General features: G+C 45.8%; 1 protein-coding gene across 2 annotated transcripts in view; it reads right to left on the reverse strand.

The window, feature by feature from the left end:
* The window catches only part of Enoph1 (enolase-phosphatase 1), a 29,046-nt gene that overhangs the window by 7,817 nt on the left and 1,618 nt on the right, over positions 1–19,611 (reverse strand). For both annotated transcript variants that reach the window (XM_028773740.1, XM_028773739.1), the window contains exons 2-3: positions 3,018–3,119; positions 907–1,100 (exon numbers count right to left, since the gene is read on the reverse strand). In XM_028773740.1, the coding sequence (XP_028629573.1) occupies positions 907–1,100; positions 3,018–3,119 (296 nt within the window). The remainder of the gene's footprint in view (positions 1–906; positions 1,101–3,017; positions 3,120–19,611) is intronic.

Genomic DNA, 19,611 nt, shown 5'->3' on the forward strand with positions numbered 1-19,611 from the left:
TGGCCTGAGACTGTTAGACTGTTTGTAAATCTCAGAACCACATCACCGAGACACAAAGATCATGAAGGTGCTGGGAAGAGCAGAGGAAGGAGCAGTGCTGAGTAACGGCGAGTGACAGGTGTGCCACCTCACGGCTCTCCCCTGCCTGGTTTTATTCGTTATTTCATGTGTAGTACATGGTCTCCCTCTTTTTCTGGTTTCACTTATTATTTTATGTGTATGATTGTTTTGCTTGTACATGTGTGACTATGCACCATGTGTGTGCCTCATGCCCGAGGTCAGGAGTGGACACTGGGTCCCCTAGGACTGGGGTTATGGGTGCTGGCAGTCAAACCTGGGCCCTCTGTAAGAGCAGCAAGCTTGTAACTGCTGGGCCGTCTCTCCAGGCCGCTCACTTCTCCTGTCTGCAAAAGGCTCGATGGCTGTGAGAGGCAGGGCAACAGTGCTGCCGCTGGGACCCGGAAGGCTCCCAAGTGCTAACACCACAGATGTGCACCACCACACAAGGTCCAAGTTTGACACTTTTTAGGAAACTGTTTTAAAACAGAACTAAGAGTCTTTCACCCCCCACCCACCCAAAGCTCCATATGCAGATCAGGGGACTACACTGAAATACTTCTGACAACAACTCACTTGCTACAAAAAGACAATACTGATGTGACCCCTCCCCCCTTCTCCCTACCCTCCCTGCCTCCCTCTCTTTTTCCAGGGTCTCTTTATGTAACCTTTCCTTGCCTGGAACTCAGATCTGCCTGCCTCTGCCTTCTAAATGCTCGGATTCAGCGTGCATGCTAGCGTGCCTGGCAACTCCATCCCCTTCTAACCGTGCACCTAACAGGGGAGAGGGACGGTGAGGTTGTACTTGGCTTTGGGGGCTCTGAACGGTCTTTTCGTTAGAGCACATACTCTGCCTTCATGCGGCCAGCCGTGAAAGCCGCCTTCCACATGTGGCCTTGCAGCTGTTTGAGTGCCGTGGTCTTGCGGTCATGAGACATCTGCCAGTCTACATTGTCTACCACGGCCTGGATCGTCTGCTGCAGATCACCGCCAGATGCCACAGGTATCGGAACAGCCCCATCCAGATGTGCATCTTCTTCAGCCTTTAAATCAGAGAGAAATCAAGTTTATCCATGTGCACATCTACAAAGCATTGTATGCACACACTTGCACACACACATATGTCCATGCATAAATATGTTTAAAAAAAGATTCAACAAAAGTCAGGCAGATCAGTTTTCTCCTGCAATCTATTATCCTGAGAACTGCTAAAAACTATTCTTAAAGGAATGACTGGGCAAAATAGATCATCAGGTAAAAAGCTCTTGCCACCAAGTCAATGACCTGAGTTTCAATCTCTGAGACCGAGTGATCAAAAGGAGGGAAATGGCTCTCAAACTGCTCTGACCTCCACCAGTGCTCCGTGGCACACTCTCTCCTCCCCTCCCCCCAATTAAGATGTTTAAAAAATATGTGATCCTAAGATAGAAGCTTGTGTTGTCTTTCTTAGCCCGCTAACCCAAAGGCATGCTGTATAAGAAAAGGCATACAATGATTGTAGGTCCTGGGGTACTGAATCACTTGATAGCATAAACAAACTAGGATTATAATTAAATCTGATCATATTCTCAGTGCTTTAACTGGAGAACAAACAGGAAAAAGTATTATTAATTACTTTATGGCTAATGGGAAGAAACCCAAAAATAAGAGTCCTGGCTCCCGTCTGCCTCTCTCAGCACAGTGCTGGGGAAATGCTTGGAGGTTAGAGCACTGACATGTTATTAAAGACACTGCTCTGGTAAAGGGCCATCAGTAGCCATTGCAGAAGACCCGAGCTGAAGCCAAGCATACTAGTGTCCACCTTTAGTCCCAGCACTTGGTAGGCAGAGGCAGCTGATCTCTGAGTTTAAGACCAGCCTCGATTACAGAACAAGCCAGGACAGCCAGGGCTACACAGATAAATACCATCTTGAATTAAATAAAAAAATAAAAATAAAAATAAAAAAGAATCAAGTTGGGTCCCCAGTAGACTCCATGTCAGATGGCTGACAGCTCCAGGGGTATCTGATGCCCTCCCCTTGCCTCTGCAGGCACTGCGCACACATGTACACACACAGAGAAATAAGTAAAACTTAACAATAACTCATTTACAAGGACTCTGTAATAATGCAAAGCATTATCCAAACATAAGAGACTATGTATGTACAGAACGTTTGTTGAGACAATAAAAGACACCCTCAAGATTTGCAGGAAGGTCAGCGAACCCAAATACACCATCTCTAATCCTAACCTCCCGCAATAAATAAAAGACTCGGGGACAGCTTTCTACGAATCCCTAGTAGGAAAGCCATTGCTGAGGGCTGCACAGCATGGAACATGGAAGGTCTCCGTCCTGAGGATGGCTGCACAGCACATACATCACGTGCATGAAGAGAACGCAGGCTGCAAGGAGCCGCAAGAGCAGTTTGAAGACTGGGCCAACGGTAGCTGGTTGAGGAGTCTGGTAGGGTTCTGGGGTGTGAGGGACACTGTACTGGGGGAGTCTGGTAGGGTGTGGGGTGTGAGGGACACTACTGGGGGAGTCTGGTAGGGTGTTGGGGTGTGAGGGATGCTGTACTGGGGGAGTCTGGTAGGGTGTGGGGTGTGAGGGACGCTGTACTGGTAGAGTCACCTGCCGTGAGGTAGGAGATTAGAAATCAATTAGCTGCTGACACTTGGTGACCTTAATGACACAGCCTGACATTGCCCAAAGCCTTCTGTCTTCCACCAGAAAGGCTTCATTTCACAAAGGCACGAGGCTTTTATGCAGTTTAGACAGTCACTGAAAAGAAGCAATTCTGCAGACAGGTTGAGGTTGTTCTGACTTGCTTGTCGTATTACACGCTGTGAATTCCTAGGCAGCAAACCACTGTAGTTTCTGCCTGGACACCGGCACGATTTACAACAGGCTCAGAGCCCACTAAGTCTCCAGGCATCGTCTGTCCTCAGAGCCTGTGGCATGTGAAGAGGGAAGTCCTAACCTGTTTCCTCAGCAGGCTGACATCCTGCTGACACTCCTCCTCTTCCCAGTGTGTCTGCAGATACTCCTTGACATTTTCTTTGATGTACGGAAATAAGATGTCCTGGAAAAAAAAGAAGAGTAAAACAAGAATTAAAAACTCAGGTTGTTTTCCTTCTGAATTGCATCACATGATCTGTGTCTTTTATAATCTCACCGTAACTAATGAACTGCACAATAGAAGTCCCAGTGGAAACTGCTGTCGTGGACCTGTTTCCAGTGGGACGCAAAAGGGACGCAAAAGGAAACTAAGAAACCCTCACATGGGGCCAGGAACCAGCCAGCTGGTCCTGCTTGCAGTTATGACGATTTGTTGGAATACAGCCACCATCGTTCCCTTACGCTGCAGTTTTTGGCTATCTGGGGCCACAATGGTCGATATAAGACAATTTAGCCCACAAAGCCTAAAACACACTTCCCAGTCATTTCCACAAATCTGCTCTTAGACCACACATTCTTTTCGTTTGCTTGCTTTATTTTTGGAATTATCTATTTCTATTTTACGTATGTGTGCCCACAGAGGATGTCTGGCTCAGAGAACTGGAGTGAAGACAGTTATAAGGCACCATGTGGCTGCCTGGGTGCTGGGAACTGAACGTGGACTGGCAGGAGCAGCAAGTGATCTTAAGTCCTGAAGTCACCAGTTCCTGAGGGTGTGCTGGGCAGTGCCTTGCTCAAAGCACACCAGTGTCGACTCAGATGTCAGCTGGTCGTATCCAGATGGCATAGTTAAAGGGAGAATACAAGAGACTTGGCCGGACTTCCTCCAGAGCATCCTAAAGTGGCTATGCACTAGCTAGGAGTATGCCTCCAGACAGGAGAAATGACTCAGGAATGTAAGCCTACATTATACAGTAAGTGAGATCTAGTTCTGGTTACAAAGTGAGACCCTGGCTCATGGAACATAAGGAAAAGATACACAAACGTATATGCAAAGCAATTCATTAATAAAGAATACGTCAGTAACTCATGTGCTGAGACCATGACCTCTCGCTGATCAGTATTTTATTTACTGGGGGGCTGGAGAGATGGTTCAACAGTTAAGAGAGCTGGCTGCTCTTCCAGAGGATCCAGACTTGATTCCTAGCACCCATATAGCTGCTCACAACCATCTGTAACTCCAGATCCAGGGGATGCCAGCCACACCCTCTTCTGTCTTCCTAGGGTACTTAAAAGCACAGACATACACAAATGCAGACAAAACAACCATACAAATAATTTATTTTTTAAAGTTTTGTTTGGTGCCAAGGCCTGAATCCAGAACCCTTTGTCTTCTTTTTTCTTTAAGATTTCTTTTTATTATTTTAATTATGTATAAGGAGAGTGTCTGCACATGAATGGAGGTGCCCAGAGGCGAGGGTATCACACTCCTCTGGAGCTGGGGTACAGATAGTTGTATGCCACCTGAGGTGGGTGCTGGGAATAGAACTCAGGTCCTCAGAATATGCTCCTAACAACTGAACCACTCCTCAAGCCTGCCCTTCATCTTCTAAGGGAACGCCTTACCGATACACTTGAACTCATGGCTCCTTCAGTTAAAATGTCTAAACGGACATACACCTTCTCGAACTATATTATGGTACATGTAACCGCTTCTTTTAACCATCTACTGTGTATAGAGATATGGAAACTGAGTAAGGAGTGGAGAAGTCACAAGAGAAGTGCCAGTCACTGCTGCCAGCGGACTTGAGGGGCTGGGTGGGCACACACAAGTCAGTGCAGTGCGGGTGCAAGCCAAGTGCAGGGGGCTGAGCAGTTTCAGGATGTACTGGCTTAGCCAGTCTCAGAGATACATCTAAAAACTTGAAAATAGGTTTATGCTTGAGTGTAGAACCCACACATATACTGCAGAGGTCTTCTATTTTAAGTTTAATTGTATAATGAATTAAATTGAAGCCTGCATAAATTCACTCACTTTATTTATTGAGAACTCCACTAACTGCCTCCTCCTTGAGCCAGGCTCTCTATTTGGCCTAGACTGACCTCACACTTGCAATCTCCATGCCTACCAGATCATAGGTATATACCACCATGCCTGGGTAGAAGATACTTTAATAAATGCTACAAGAATCAGAAATGTATACTTTTTTTTTCCTTTTTTGCTATTTAAGTTTGCTATGTAGTCCAGGCTAGCCTTAAACTCCCATCCTCCTGCCTCAATCTCCTGAGTACTATAGTACTATAGGCATAAGCTGACACACCCAAAGAACCTGAAGGAAAGCTCAGGGAAATGACAACAGAAGCAATCAGAAGGTCTAAAACTGTAACTCACAACCCCCAGGTATTCTGGGACCTTCTAGGGAACCTGCAAAATCAACTACTTCCAGAGCACTCTACGCTGCTGTTGTTGTCATGATGATGATAAAGACATCTTTCCAGGTAAGGTAGCCGAGTGACTACTTAGCGATTGCTGTTGGTCACCTTCAAACAAGTATTAATGGTTTAATCTAAGATGTTATTGACTTTTCCCCTCCCTCCCTTCCTTCCTTTTCTTTTCAGTGTGAGTATGCAATGGGGTTTCCCACAGGCCATGCAAATACAAAGACTAAATACAGACACAAGAATCCGACATCAGGGCTGGAGAGGTTGAGAGTACTGGCTGCTCTTGGAGGGACCTGGATTCTATTCATGGAGGTTCACAACCATCTCTGACTGCAATTCCAGGGATACAATGCCCTTTTCTGAACTCCACTGGGCACCGCATGCACACTGCACACATACACACATGCAGGCAAAACACCCACACATAGAAAACAAGTAGAAATTAAATAATCCAGGTATCTTCAACAGTAGGCGCTCAAGGGATGTACAAAAGTGTTCCTTCAATTAGCTTTAAATGGAACATCCTCTCCATCCACAGGGACATCTCATGAAGAGGAGGCAGAAAGACTGTACAGCGGGAGGATGGAGAGGAGTGCCAGGGAGCACGGTCTGCTGCGCAAGGTCAAGCCAGTCAAAGCTCAGCATGGTGGAAGGAGGGGAGGCCAGGATCCACACCTAACAAAGGCCTTACTGGCTGCTGCCGGCTGGAGGGAGGGGCCAGGTCATTCACCTTGGGGATATGGTCTTTGGCAGGCTGCCTGTTGTACTAATCTCTGTTGGTGTGATAGAACATTCTGACCAAAACCCACGTAAGGAAGGAAAACATTTATTTGGCTTATACTTCAAGGTCCCAGTCTACTGGTCAGTTTACATCAACTTGACACAGGCTGGAGTCATCCAAGAAGAGGGAACCTCGATTAAGAAAATGCCTCCACAAGATAGGGCTTTTCTTAACTAGTGATTTATGGGTGAGGGCCCAGCTTGCTATTGGTGGTGCCATGCCTGGGCTGGTGCTCTTCTGTTCTGTAACAAAGCAGGCAGAGCAAGCTGTAAGCAGCATTCCTCCATGGCACTCCTCTGCATCAGCTCCTGCCTGCAGTTCCTACCCTACTTGAGGCCATGGTGTTCCATTACAGCAACACTCACCCTGACTAGGGCAGCCACGGGTGGAGACTCAAGAGACACTGCATGAAGCAGATCCCTGGAAGATGGCTGCTTACTGGCTAACATGGGCTCACAACTTGCTAGCTTCCTTACACAGTCCAGGATCCCTGCCAAGGATGATGCTGTCCACAGACAGGCTCCACCCCCTGCATCAGTCATCATCAAGGGAGACCCCCTCAGATACACCCATAGGCCAATCTGATCTAAGCAGTTAATCAGGCTTTCCTCTAGGCTTTGACTCTTGGCTACGGCAAGCTGACAAAGCTATCTAGGACAACCACGGCCAGCCCCAGCCCCACTTACTGTGCACACTTGGGCAGCACTAAGAAGAGCCAATAGAAGGAAGGAGAGGATAAAGTTGGGCAGGTCAAGTGTTGGGGCAGTAGGGTTGGAGGAGTGAAAATGGTAGGCAGAGTGGGAGAGCCAGCCCAGCCCAAGACCTTTTCAGAAGTCCGGGTGAAAGGATAAAGGGACCTTTAGTTCTGTGTCCTTGTCCAGGAGTGGATTTGGCAAGTCAGGTCTAGGGGCTGGAGCCAGTGCCTCAAAGGAGGTGAAGCTGATACCAATCTTTCCCCTAGGCTGTGGTTATCAGTCCCAAGGCAGCTGGGTCTGAGATGCCCTGTGCTGTCTTTGCCAACACTGCCTGATCTGACTCTCTGCTCACCTTGGCCATTTTCCCTTTGTAAACAGTAAATATGATGCTGGACTGCTTAATAAACTTGCTCGGCCTGAGACAATGCTGTAAAAGACCTCCAGACCCCAACCTCTATCTTCTCTGTCTTTCTCATCCCCGGTACCTCCCTGTCAGGACCCAGTCACTGAGAAATGCTGGTTCAGGTTAGGGTGAACGTGACTAAGACTGTATATTAACAGATAAACTATTGGTTAACGATGTACTCTGTAACATGTTCCCCAAACAAGCTTTTTCATGCTGATATTCCCATTAACAAAGTACTGAGGTTTACTGCTCCTGTTGAAAATGAAAAGTCCTTGGGCACGTGTGGTGGAGCATGGACCAGTTCTAGGGCAGCCAGAGCTACACAGTGAGACCTTGTCTCCAAACAAAACAAAGTAATGGTGATGAGACGCTCTACTGCTCAGTCTTCCTTCCCAATACAGTAAACACATTAACAGGACTGGAGGGAAACAAGCTCAGAGTAGTTTCCAACAGACAGAGCGATTAGAAAAGGCTCTCAGGCAGAGTCACCTGAGACCAGGTATAATTTTACTGAGTGTAAACATTACAGTGTTTCCATACTACACCTCAGTGGTCAGAAGGCCCTGAAAACACACAGCCCTATTCCTGGCAAAGTGGCCTCACTACGTGTTATATAATTAGACTAATCACTCCAAGTCATTCGGCACTGCGGCCTCTCCTCACTCTGCCTCCTCCAAAGCTCCTGAGTCACTGCACAGACACGCACATAGACACACATACACACACAAAAACACACAGTGGGAAGGTTGTGAGGTTGGGGGTCTGTCACCCCAGTAACAGCCATGAAATAAAGCTAGGATATCTAATAGTTAATAGACCAACATGAACAAATGTCACCTCAGTGGTCTGAGTATATAACTAAGAACCCAGGCAGGTGGATGCTGAGGAGTGAACCAGGGCCTTCTACACGGTAGGAAGACACCCCACCAGAGACAATGTCCAAGTCTGAGAAGTTTTTAAATGTATCTAAAAACCAAACTCTAAGTACAACTCCCAAATGAAAATCACCAAGGTCTTCTAACTTTCTCTTTGTTAACATCCTCAAAACCCCTTACCACGCTTCACTTGCTCAACAAACCCCTTGTCCACACTTCACCTACTCAACAATGACAAAGAAGTTGGCCGCTTGGATGGTCTCAGAAGGCGAGTCAGGAAGAGCAGAAGCACACAAACAGCGTGCTAAGGCACAGCCTCCGAACACTTGGCAGAGAAGCCTTGCCAGAGCTCACGGAAACTCTTGACTTGAGTAAGGAAAGAAAGTGCTGAACACCAGATTCCCTGCAAGCTCCGTTTATACCAACACTCTTCCTATTGGGTAGTTCAGGTTCCCTCACGCCTCGCACTCCTCCGCGCCCCCCACTACACCCCTCCCATCCCTGTATAAGCTCCAGGGCAGGCCAGCACACTCTTGAGAACACTGCCTGACAAGACACCACATACAGCCAGTCCTCCACTAGCAATGGACAGAAAGCGCTGAAGCCATGTGTCCTGCAGCACTGGTAACACAGCAGAGGGCGGGCCTGGAGAGGACGGAGCCCTTGCGACACCTACAAACTAGGAAGGCGGCGGCGGCGGCTGTAGTGCTCAGGAGCTGGAGAGAGTGCAAGGAGCATCGGAGCATAGAGTGTTACTGCAGCCTGTTACATAAGACCCCTAACCAAAATCAAAATGCCAGCTGGAAACACGGCACTGCACTTAGAAGTCAGTGTGACCTTGCCCTTATCAGCACAAATACAAAACAAGATACACTTGGGGGCTCAGCTAAATGTCTGATATTACCTTAAGATCTAAACCAACTGGAGTGTTTGGCCCCAGCTGGACTGTTCAAGGAAATGTGGCCTTGGCATGTGGAGAAGGTACACACTGGGAGTACAGACCTGGCGTTTCCGAACACTTACACCATCAGGATGTAAGCTTTTTTTTTTTTTTTAATGTTATGGGTGTTTTACCTGTATGTATGCTGTGTATACATGTTCTTAGAGGCCAGAGAGGGCTCAGACCCCTTGGAACTGGAGTTACAGTCAGCTGTGAGTCATCATGTAGGTGCTGGGACTCAGTCCTAGGTCCTCTGGAAGGGCATCTCAGCAGCCCCAAAGGATGTAAGCTCTTAGTTACGGTTTGAGCACTAGGCCTGCCTGTCTTGCTGCCAGGCTTCCTATTATGATGGTCACGGACTCTTAAACTATAAGCTAGCCCTCAATTAAATAAAGGATTTCTTCTGTAACTGCCGTGGCCATGGTGTCTCTTCACAGCAATAGAACAATGATCAAGACACACCACTAGCTAGAGATCAAGCCTTTACCATATGAGCTTGTGAGGAAACGTTTAACCAAATAGCAACAGCCTCATCCATGGAACATTTACTGAAAGCCAATAATGGAGTTACTGGAGCTGTCTGCTGTAGTTCTCATCCCAGAGAAGTCCCAGAAATGAGGTGCAAATGTTAAGCAATCCTAAACTTGTGAGAAAAGTTTGAAAACTAGATACTATGTAAAACTGCTAGTCATCCATCATATCCCCACCACATCTATAAAGTCCTGCCGCCATCACCACCATGCACTGGAAAAACACACAAAACCAGAATGCAGTGTAGGAGCAAAACCCCCAGATGTTTACTAATGACAGTGTGTTCACTAACTACCCTACTTGAGTGAGAAAGTATTACTGCGCAGCAAAAATATAAAGATACAATTCACTAATTCTCAAGACTTTATCCATTCTTTAACACGTACTCAGTTTCTATGGAACACAAAATGTCTTTAAGTTACTGACAAAATGGTCAATAATTCTATCACAGCCTGGCATATACCGTAACACACATACAAATGCTCTAGAACATACTTTTTAAAGCTAGCAGTGGGAGTGGGAACACACAGTGTTAGAATATAAAAGGCCCAGGGCTCCACCCTCAGCTCCATTAAAATGTGTATGTATTGTATGCATGGGCTAGAAAAATGGCTCAGTGGTTAACAGTGCACATGATTCTTTCCAGAAGACCTGAGTCCAAATCCAGGCAGAACCCATGTCTGGCTACTGGGCCACTTATAACTACTGCTCCAAAGATCTGAGTCCTCTGGACTCTGCAGGCATACACACACACACTCACATCCCCCCCCCCCTCTCTCTCTCTCTCTCACACACACACACACACACTACTAAAAATACATTAAAGAAAGAAAAGGGAAAGAGAGGAAGTGAAAGAGAAAGAGAGAGACAGAGAGAGAGAGAAAGAGGGAGGGAGGGAGGGGGGGAGGGAGCAAGCTGGTTAGACAGCTTCCTTGGGTGGCACTTGCCAACAGGTCAAATACCCTGAGACCTACATGGCGCAAGAAACCGACTCCACGAGTTATCCTCAAACACACAGGCACATGTGTTGTGTGTGCACATACAAATACATGTATCTATGAGTTGAAGATACATATACTGGTCTACAGAGAGAGACAGAGAGACCTTATCTCAAAAGAAAATGAAAAGGCTCAATGTACAATCCAGTGAAATTTTTTGGCTTAACAAAAAAATAATTTCAGAAATGATTATAATTCTTAATTTCAAGTATAACCTATTTACTGGTAATTTTACAATATCCTAGTATAAAGCCATTAACCCTAGCGTCTACAAGTAAACCTATGGATGTTTTTAGTGCACCAGATACCTGAGGGGTTTCCATCTAGCAGAGCACAGAACAAAAGGTTACGTGCAGGGCTACTGCAGGGTGGCAGAGTGCTTGCCAGGCATATGCAAGCACCTAGGGTTAAGCTCTGGGGTGGAGAAGGCCAGAAAACTAAATGAGAGTGTTTGCTTTCCAGGGAACTGTAGTTACACACACTGAGTGCTGACAGGACACCATGCAAGCAGCAACTTCCATTATCCCACATGGCTTAATGACAGCTCATGGAGTGAACGCCATTAACACGATGTTTCTGACAATGTAACTGTAGAAGCTGCCTCATAAACACTTAGAAGTCAAAATATGGATGTGCTTTTTACAGCTGTGGTTGTTTTAATGAGAAAGTCACAGAATCAATAAATATCAAATAGTGGCTACAGTATTTACCTACGTTCCCTTTGAAGAAAATGGGGATGAAAGTGCCTTCCTAGCTCAGCTACTTAAAGAACTTTAAGTCATTCAGGGGAACCCCAGAGTACAAGGATAGTGACTGAAACCTTAAAGTGTTGACCCAGAAAAGAAGACAATAAAGAGGAAATACTGAGAAGCTACTATGTTTCTAACCTCTGAGGAAACAGGAAATGAAATGGCTTAACGTGATTCTTAAAAAGAAATCAACTTTCTAAGCAGAAGTAAAGCTCAATACCAAACAGTTTACAACATAAGCCCCTGTTGTAGAGGATATAAAATAGGGAAGGAAAGGGAGACCTCGGCTCTAGTAAGAGTCTCCCTGGGCTCCACACCAGGAGTGGAAGGTACTTCTCCTTCCACCTGTCAGGGAGCTCTGAACGCAGCTAGTGGGTGCTGGGGAGCTAGTACTTTGCGGCTATCTTTTTAGCTCAGGCTGACATGGTGCTCACACTGCCTCCCGCACCGGTTCTCTCCCAGTTTAGTCTCTCGTGCTAGCAGTACAAGCTGAGCCACCATACCACATGTTCCATTCTGCCATGAAATACATAATCCTTTTAAAGGCTCTGCATGTGGAAATATATCGAGGGGCGGGGGATGCCACAGCATGAAGGTGAAGGGTTGGTTCTTTCCCTCTACAGAGTGGGTCCTAGGGATGATCTCAGGTCAGGAGGCTTGGCAGCAAGTGCCTTTACCCAGTGGGCCATCTAACCAGCCCAAAAATGTCTAATAGAGCACAAAATTGATAAAATTTAAGTTTAGTTTAAATCAGAAAAAGTCGGGTATAACAGCAACACACCTAAATCCCAGCAGTACTTGGGTGAAGGCAAACAAATTTGGAGTTTAAGGTCATCCTTGACTACATGGGTCAGCCTGAGATATGTGAGAGTCTGTGTCAACCACAAAAGCAGATTTCACAAAGTATTTTTTGGTCAGGTATGAGATAGACTCTTTCCACATAGCCCAAGTTGGCCTGAAACCTGAGTGCTGGCATTATCGGCACATGCTATCACCCTGGTTGTTGGAATATTTTAAATAAGCTACTCACAACTAGAAGCCATTTATCCTGAATGGAATTAGGAGAAAATAAGTGCAATGATCAACAGCAGCTAGTCATATGTAACTGTGGCTAAAAGAGTTCAGTGAACGCAAACTCGAGTCAAAATGGTCAGACTGTAGCCTCAAGAGAGCAAAGCCAAACCAACCCAGGCAGAGACCTGGGTGAGGATAAACCTGAAGACATCTGTGCTGAGCAGACTTTCTCCACCGAACCACTCAGCTAGCACCTCCTGGGGTTACAGAGTGAGCCTTCACATCTAAGACCCAACAGTGTGGGTCAGATGCCATGGCGCACAGTGGAACGCAATAAAACCCGTTCTAAATGTATAGATTATGTTTCAGGAATTGCATGATAAAATGAACTTCCCAATCTTTTGTTTCCTGAAATCCTGGCTCTAGACCAGACTGTTTCCCCAAGAAGGACAAGAGGGCAGCTGTACCAACCAGTGGAAGACATCACCTCTGGAGTGAGGAGTCCCTCCTAGCCGGAAGGTACTGTTTGCTGAGTAAGTACAGACATTTTCCAGGAAGGAGGGCATGTGCCTTTCTTCTTTGGGATCAGTTCACTGTAACCTACCCTGACTCTCCCCACAGAGCTGATCAACAGAAGGCAAAGGAGGTGAAGGAGTGACAAGCCCAGGCCTTTGAATAATCCTGTCAGAACACTGAGGTTAACCCTTCTTGATTAAAGTTCCATAAGAAAGTTTTAGAAAAATGTTCACTTAGCTCAAAGCAAGGAAAGTGTGTTTAAGACAGACAGAGCTCCACACTGGCCATAAAGACAAGCTTCTGAAGGAGGCTGCCTTTAACCAGCATGGCAAGCGTAGTCATACATCGAGGGTAAAACAATTCCTGTGACTTCAGAAAAAGGTACCCACCCCTGCCAACCTGGCTTTTTCATATATGTAAACCATAACATTGCCTTCTTCTCCCTGCTTCAGGAAGTGCTGTGGGCTGAGGGTGCCGCTGAGTTAAGTGGAATGTTTACTTTTCAGGCCCACAGTTTCATCCTCAGCAGATAAGAGGGAGGAAAGGAGGGACTCAATGGAACCCAGGCCTCTGAGCCTGTTTACAGAGTGCCAGGAAGACTTACATCAGACAATTTACATCTTTGTATTCTCTGGCTCCCTGAGATACACCCACCTAGTCATCTGACGCTGTCTGTAATATGGGCATGTGCCACTAAAAACCTAAGTCTGTAATGGAGGTCTGCTCTACTCGGTGGATTGAAGCCCCCTCACCTAATCTGTGGACACTTCCCTTGGCCCAGCATAGCGTGACAGAGTTCTACTTTTACTGTGATCTTCGCTGTTATCATTGGAGTTTTTAAAGGCAGGCACTAGTTTGTAGCGTACACTGTCCTCAAACTCACAATCGTCCCGTCTCAGCCTCTGCGGTAACAGGGATGTGCCACCATACTAGGCTCAGTTAACTCTGAAACAGCCTCCCTGGTTTTGTCTGGACTCTTCTAGGGATGGGAATAGGTTCATAGCACGGTGCGGTCGGTCCACCTGCCAGAACCTCTCCGTGGTTACAGTCCCGAAGACTAGACCGCTTTCCCTAGGACAGACCAGGAACTAACAGGTGCTTCTGTGCTCTGGGGGCCGGAGGGCTCTCAGGCTGTCCCGCTATGTCCCTTTCTCCATGGAGGCTGACCCCAAACAATGGGGTCCCTTTTGAGAACTGTTATTGGCACTCATCTTGTAAATCCCACTAAAGAGGTTCACTGTAACTAACGAAAGGTAAACTCTAATCTAATGAAGTGCAGTGGATCACGATGGACAAGGGAGGACTATTGTTACAACTGGCCTGGACATGGAATAAGGTTTTAGAGGAAATTCAGTGAGTTCTAGACCAGGATCCTGGTCAGGAAAGAATTCACATTTATTACAAGGAAACAAACTCGTTTTAGTAGATGAAGAAGCTGAGGTTCCAAGAGGCTTTATAGTTGGCCCGTGTACAATCAGAACTCAATTACAAGGTTCTCAAATGCCAACACCAAAGCGAGGTCATCCAAGCCTCAGGGCAGGGTGTCTTCAAGGGGCACACCTCATTAGCACCAAAGCCCTGAATTCTGACATCATATGCCACCTGGAAATTAACAACAAAGCTGTACATCCTCCAAGAGACGTGGGAGAGGAGGATGCAGGTACCCATGAGACAAGGGGTCAGTGCCAACCGCTTACCCACCGTAGAGACAGCATCTGTCGCTAAATCTGGAGGAGCTAGCTGGGCCAGCAAACCTGAGGTCCACTGGTCTCTGCAGTCTCAATGCTGGGAATATAGGAAAGCTCTGTTATTGTTTTGTGTTTACTTTTTACATGTGTTCTAGCATTCAGAACTCAGGTCCTTGTGTTCATGCCAAGGACAGCTTTGCTGACTAAGCCAGCTCCACTGCTATGAGATTCTGAACTGGAGGGATTTTTGGCTAATTTGACAGTTGTCACTGTAACCATATTAATAGTAATTTCCCCTCAGGAGTAGTAGCATTTTACCTCCTTTGCTCAAAACCAACAAGTAGCTAATTCCCAAAGTTAAAATTCCAGCCCTAAGCACCACCTTTTTAATAACCTCACCATCACAATCCTTCCTAAAGCAAAACCTGGGCCAGCAAGATGGCTCAGCAGGTAAAGATGCTGGCCTCTAAGGCTGACCACCACAAGGTAGAAAGAAAATCTACTCCTGCAAGATGTCAGACATGTACCACACCACACGCATACCCACACACATGTCAGACATGCACCATGCCACCCACGTACCCACACACATACACAAAATAAACAAATGTAAAAAAAAAAAAACCTGAAGTGTCAAGTCTTTTTAAAAGATCACAGATCCATTCGATGTCATAAAAGACCGTCGGATCCACCACAGCCTAACAGCAGAGTAGTGAAGAACTACACTGTGATCTTGAACCACATGGTCCCCAAGCCCTCTCTTGAAATGATGACATTACACGGATACTTAATCCTTCTCTTTGGAGAGAGTCTCTGTGTAGGCTAGGCTGGCCTAGAACTCACAATCATCCAGCCTCAGTCTCTCCGCAGTTTGAACATCACCGGCTTGTCACCATGTCTAGCAAAAAAAAAAAAAAAAAAAAAAACCAAAAACGCATTTAAAGCGTTCCAAGGATAAGATGCCCACAGCCCGGTTTAGATGAACAAAGGATGCCTATTTGAGCTCCCACACAACAAACAATTAGCCTTTCATCATTTTTGTTGGTGGCTCTGCTTTAAAAAACGGTCCTGCAGCGGGGGCTAAAGTGCTGCTAGTGCTTCTGTAGTTCAAGGCAGCTACAGTATACCGTGTGGAGAGGCGCGAATGACCTGCACTGCAGTGTTAGGGAACAGCATACTAACATATATGTTAAATAAGGAAAACGGAAACACACAGAACAAGTTTAAGACCAGGGCTTGAGGGACTGAACCTTATGGCGTTCTTCCTCTAGGGGAATGATGGAGTACTCACTGGTACTGCTCACAGCGGCTATACAGAAGGAAACTATCACTACTGTTGTTATACTCAACGAAAGGGAAAACTGAAATAGCAAGCATTTTATCAAAAGAGAGACTTTTTCCCAAGCTCAGAAGTGGCAGTCAGTTTCCCACATAAGATGACCACAGGGACCACTGGCTGCTACCTGACTGTGTTCGCAGGCTAAAACACAATGCACATGAGAAGGCTCATTCCATAACCATAGAAAAAAAGACCAAGTGGTTTTTCCATAGCATGTGTGTGCCCCAAAAGTCACAAACTATGCCGACCATTAATTATCAATAAACTCAATTACATTAAAAGACTTTTAAGACTTAGTAGTACAGATATATGCAAATGGATTTTGTACTGGCAATGCCTGCACCAATTCTGCTGATGAACCTGACCAACCTGACCAAAATGCTGACAGACCACAAAAGTCCAATCCAGTAGCTGCAAACAACAATCTCCAGAGGCGCAGAGAGGCAGTCTGGAGAGGCAGGCCTGGTGGTATTCAGGACAGCAGAGCAGTGGGAACATTGGAAGGACACGAGGGTCTACAGCTGCTGGATGCCCAACCAGCTGTAATGATCCTTTCCCCTGTTTCCTAGAAATTATTAGGCTGCTGAGATTATTCTCAAGACATCCTGGCCAGGAGCCCATCCTGCCCCAGAACTACTTCTAACTCAAAAAACAAGACAAAAGAGCTGTGCAGTAAAACCACATTAGGATGGTGTAATCCCAGGGCAACAGAGATACAGCAAGAAAAAATATCACTTCCCAAACCAGGTTTGTAAACTAACACACATCCAGGACTGTTGACATTGGGGATATATATGTATATATAATATAAACAAGGAGGAAAAAAATAACAGTGCCAGCAATCTGTCTGCTGTGCCAGCCAGCGAGAATGTTCAGTCTCTCACAGTATAAGTGGCTCAGTGTGAGGCCAAAATAACATGGTACCACCCAAACCTTCACACAGCTTCTCCACCTGATGCTCAAGGGGGAAAGCAGAGGGATGTTTCAACCTTAAATAACTGGCTGCATTTGACTACTTAAGAAATAGAAAATGAGCCGGGCGGTGGTGGCGCATGCCTTTAATCCCAGCACTTGGGAGGCAGAGGCAGGCGGATTTCTGAGTTCGAGGCCAGCCTAGTCTACCAAGTGAGTTCCAGGACAGCCAGGGCTATACAGAGAAACCCTGTCTCAAAAAACCAAAAAAAAAAAAAAAAAGAAAAGAAAAGAAAAAAAACAAAATAGAAAATCAGGCTGGGCATGGTTGCTCATGCCTTTATCCCAGCACTAGGGAGGCAGAGGCAGACCCAATCCCTTGTGAGTTTGAGGCCAGCCTGGTCTACGTTCAGAGCTCAAGAAGAACCAGGACTACAGAGACTCTGTCTCAAAACAAAACAAGAAACAAAAAAAAAGGGGGGGTAGTGGGAGGGGGTAGGAATAAGTATTTACAAAGATCACTGACAAAGAGATCCTTTCAAGGGCAATTTTGACAATACGTCACATTTTCTCAGTCCATGCTAACCACAGAACAAAATGCAAATAAAGACTATTCATTCTGGTCCAAGGGTCCACATCATCAAGCAGCAATATAAACTGGGGGTTTTTACCATATACTTTATGGTGTTTCATAGTGATTAAAAGTGTTCTTGTAGCGACTGTTCTCACTCAGCACATACAGTGAGCAAGCAAAACAGACTGGATAAAGGTCAAGGGCACCTGCCGCTTTGGCAGTGGGCCCAGGTTCAGTTCCCAGCAACCATTCGTAACTCTGGTTCCCTATCTGGCGCCCTCTTCTGGCCTCCATAGGCACTGCATGCCTATGTGTGCACATACAAACTCAACACACAGAAATAAATCCATTCTAACGCAAATTTTTTTAGAGATGGAATAAAATGTCCTTTTAAGATTTATTATGGCTGGGCAGTGGTGGTGCACGCCTTTAATCCCAGCACTTGGGAGGCAGAGGCAGGCGGATTTCTGAGTTTGAGGCCAGCCTGGTCTACAGAGTGAATTCCAGGACAGCCAGGACTACACAGAGAAACCCTGTCTCGAAAAACCAAAAAAAAAAAAAAAGATTTATTACGTATACAGTGTTCTGCCTATACATATGCCTGCAGGCTAGAAGAGGACATCGGATCCCATTACAGATGGTTGTGAGCCACCATGTGGTTGCTGGGAATTGGACTCAGGACCTGTGGAAGAACAGGCAGTGCCCTTAACCTCTGAGCCATCTCTCCAGTGTTGATAAAATATGTTTACAAATGTTAGGTTCAATAGCAGGAATATAAGAGGGTGGTTTGTTTGTATGCGAGCATGCGTGCGTCCATGCATCTGTGTGTGTTTTAAGAGGGGGCCTCATGTAGCCCAGGTTGGCCTCAGATTTGCTCTGTAGCCAATGATGACCTTCCACAGGACTCTCAGCATTTGCTTGGTTTAATGCCATGCTGGAGATAGAACCTAGAAACTCATGTATGCTAGGTAAGCCACATTCCCAGCCAAGAGTAAGAGGTTTTGATCATGACAAATTGGGTTCAAATCTCAGGCATTTCATACAACTTTTGGGGAGCCTTATTAAATCCATAGTACATGCACTTTCACAATTTTTGAAGACAGGTGCAATATCTCTTATGTAAACAGCACTCAATGCTTCTGCCTGTCATTCCTAGGAAATAAGACTCCAAGTTCACACACCTACTTCACTGGAATAGTGCTGAAAGCTGGAGAAGGGCATGTCTCTGTTCTCCTCAAAGAGTTCAAGGATCCTTCAGACACTTAACAATCTTGTAAGTGCCGCCCTCCTGAAGACTCACAAAGTACAAGTTCACAAGCGAGCAGTGGCCCTGAGGAGTCACGCTGGAAAGCTTGTTCAGACAGCAGCTCCCAAGTGTGTCTGTCTCGTGGGATTTCTATTTAATTACCATAAACACCCACAGAACTCATATTCTTCTCAACAGAACTCATTCTTCTAAAACATGCTTTTATTTTGATAAAGTCATGTGTAGTAGCAAAAGAATAAACATCATACAACATACGACAGGATCAAGAAACTTATTTCTATGCATTTACTTTTAAATGCTCTATTTTGTGGTTTTTGAGACAGCGTCTCTGTAGCTCCAGCTGTCCTGGAACTCACTATGTACAACAGGCTGGCCTCAAATTTACAGAGATCCACATGCTTCTGCCTCCTAGTGCTGGGATTAAAGGTGTGTGTCACCATGTTCAGCCCTTAACTTTTTAAAAAGATTTTTTAATTTTTACTTTATGTGCGTAAGTGCTTTGTCTGCACATATGTCTGTATACCACTTGCATGTCTGATGCCTACTGAAACCAAAACAGGGCGTCTGATCCCCTGGAACTTGAGTTACAGACTGTTATAAGCCACCATGTGAGTGCTGGGAATTGAACCCGGTACTCTGGAAAAGCACCCAGTGCTCTTAACTGCTAAGCCAGACTTCCAGGCCCTGTATTTATTGTAGAAATGGGGTCACACTGTGTTGTCCTAGCTGACTTCAAACCTGCAATCCTCTTGCTCCCGCTTCCCAGGCAGTATCATGCTTGACTGCTAAATGCTATCCTTTAAGAGAGATTCCCAGATCATTATTATATTCTGTTATCAATCTGTTTCTAGGACACTAGAGCATTTTTATCACAAGGTTTCGGAGTGAGACTACCCAAGGATTAAGAAGTGACTTAAAGGCATCTGTCTAAGGGAGGGGGGCTTGCTAT

The sequence above is a fragment of the Grammomys surdaster genome, unplaced genomic scaffold (genome assembly GCF_004785775.1).
Source record: "Grammomys surdaster isolate TR1022 unplaced genomic scaffold, NIH_TR_1.0 233, whole genome shotgun sequence".
Lineage (NCBI taxonomy): Eukaryota > Metazoa > Chordata > Mammalia > Rodentia > Muridae > Grammomys > Grammomys surdaster.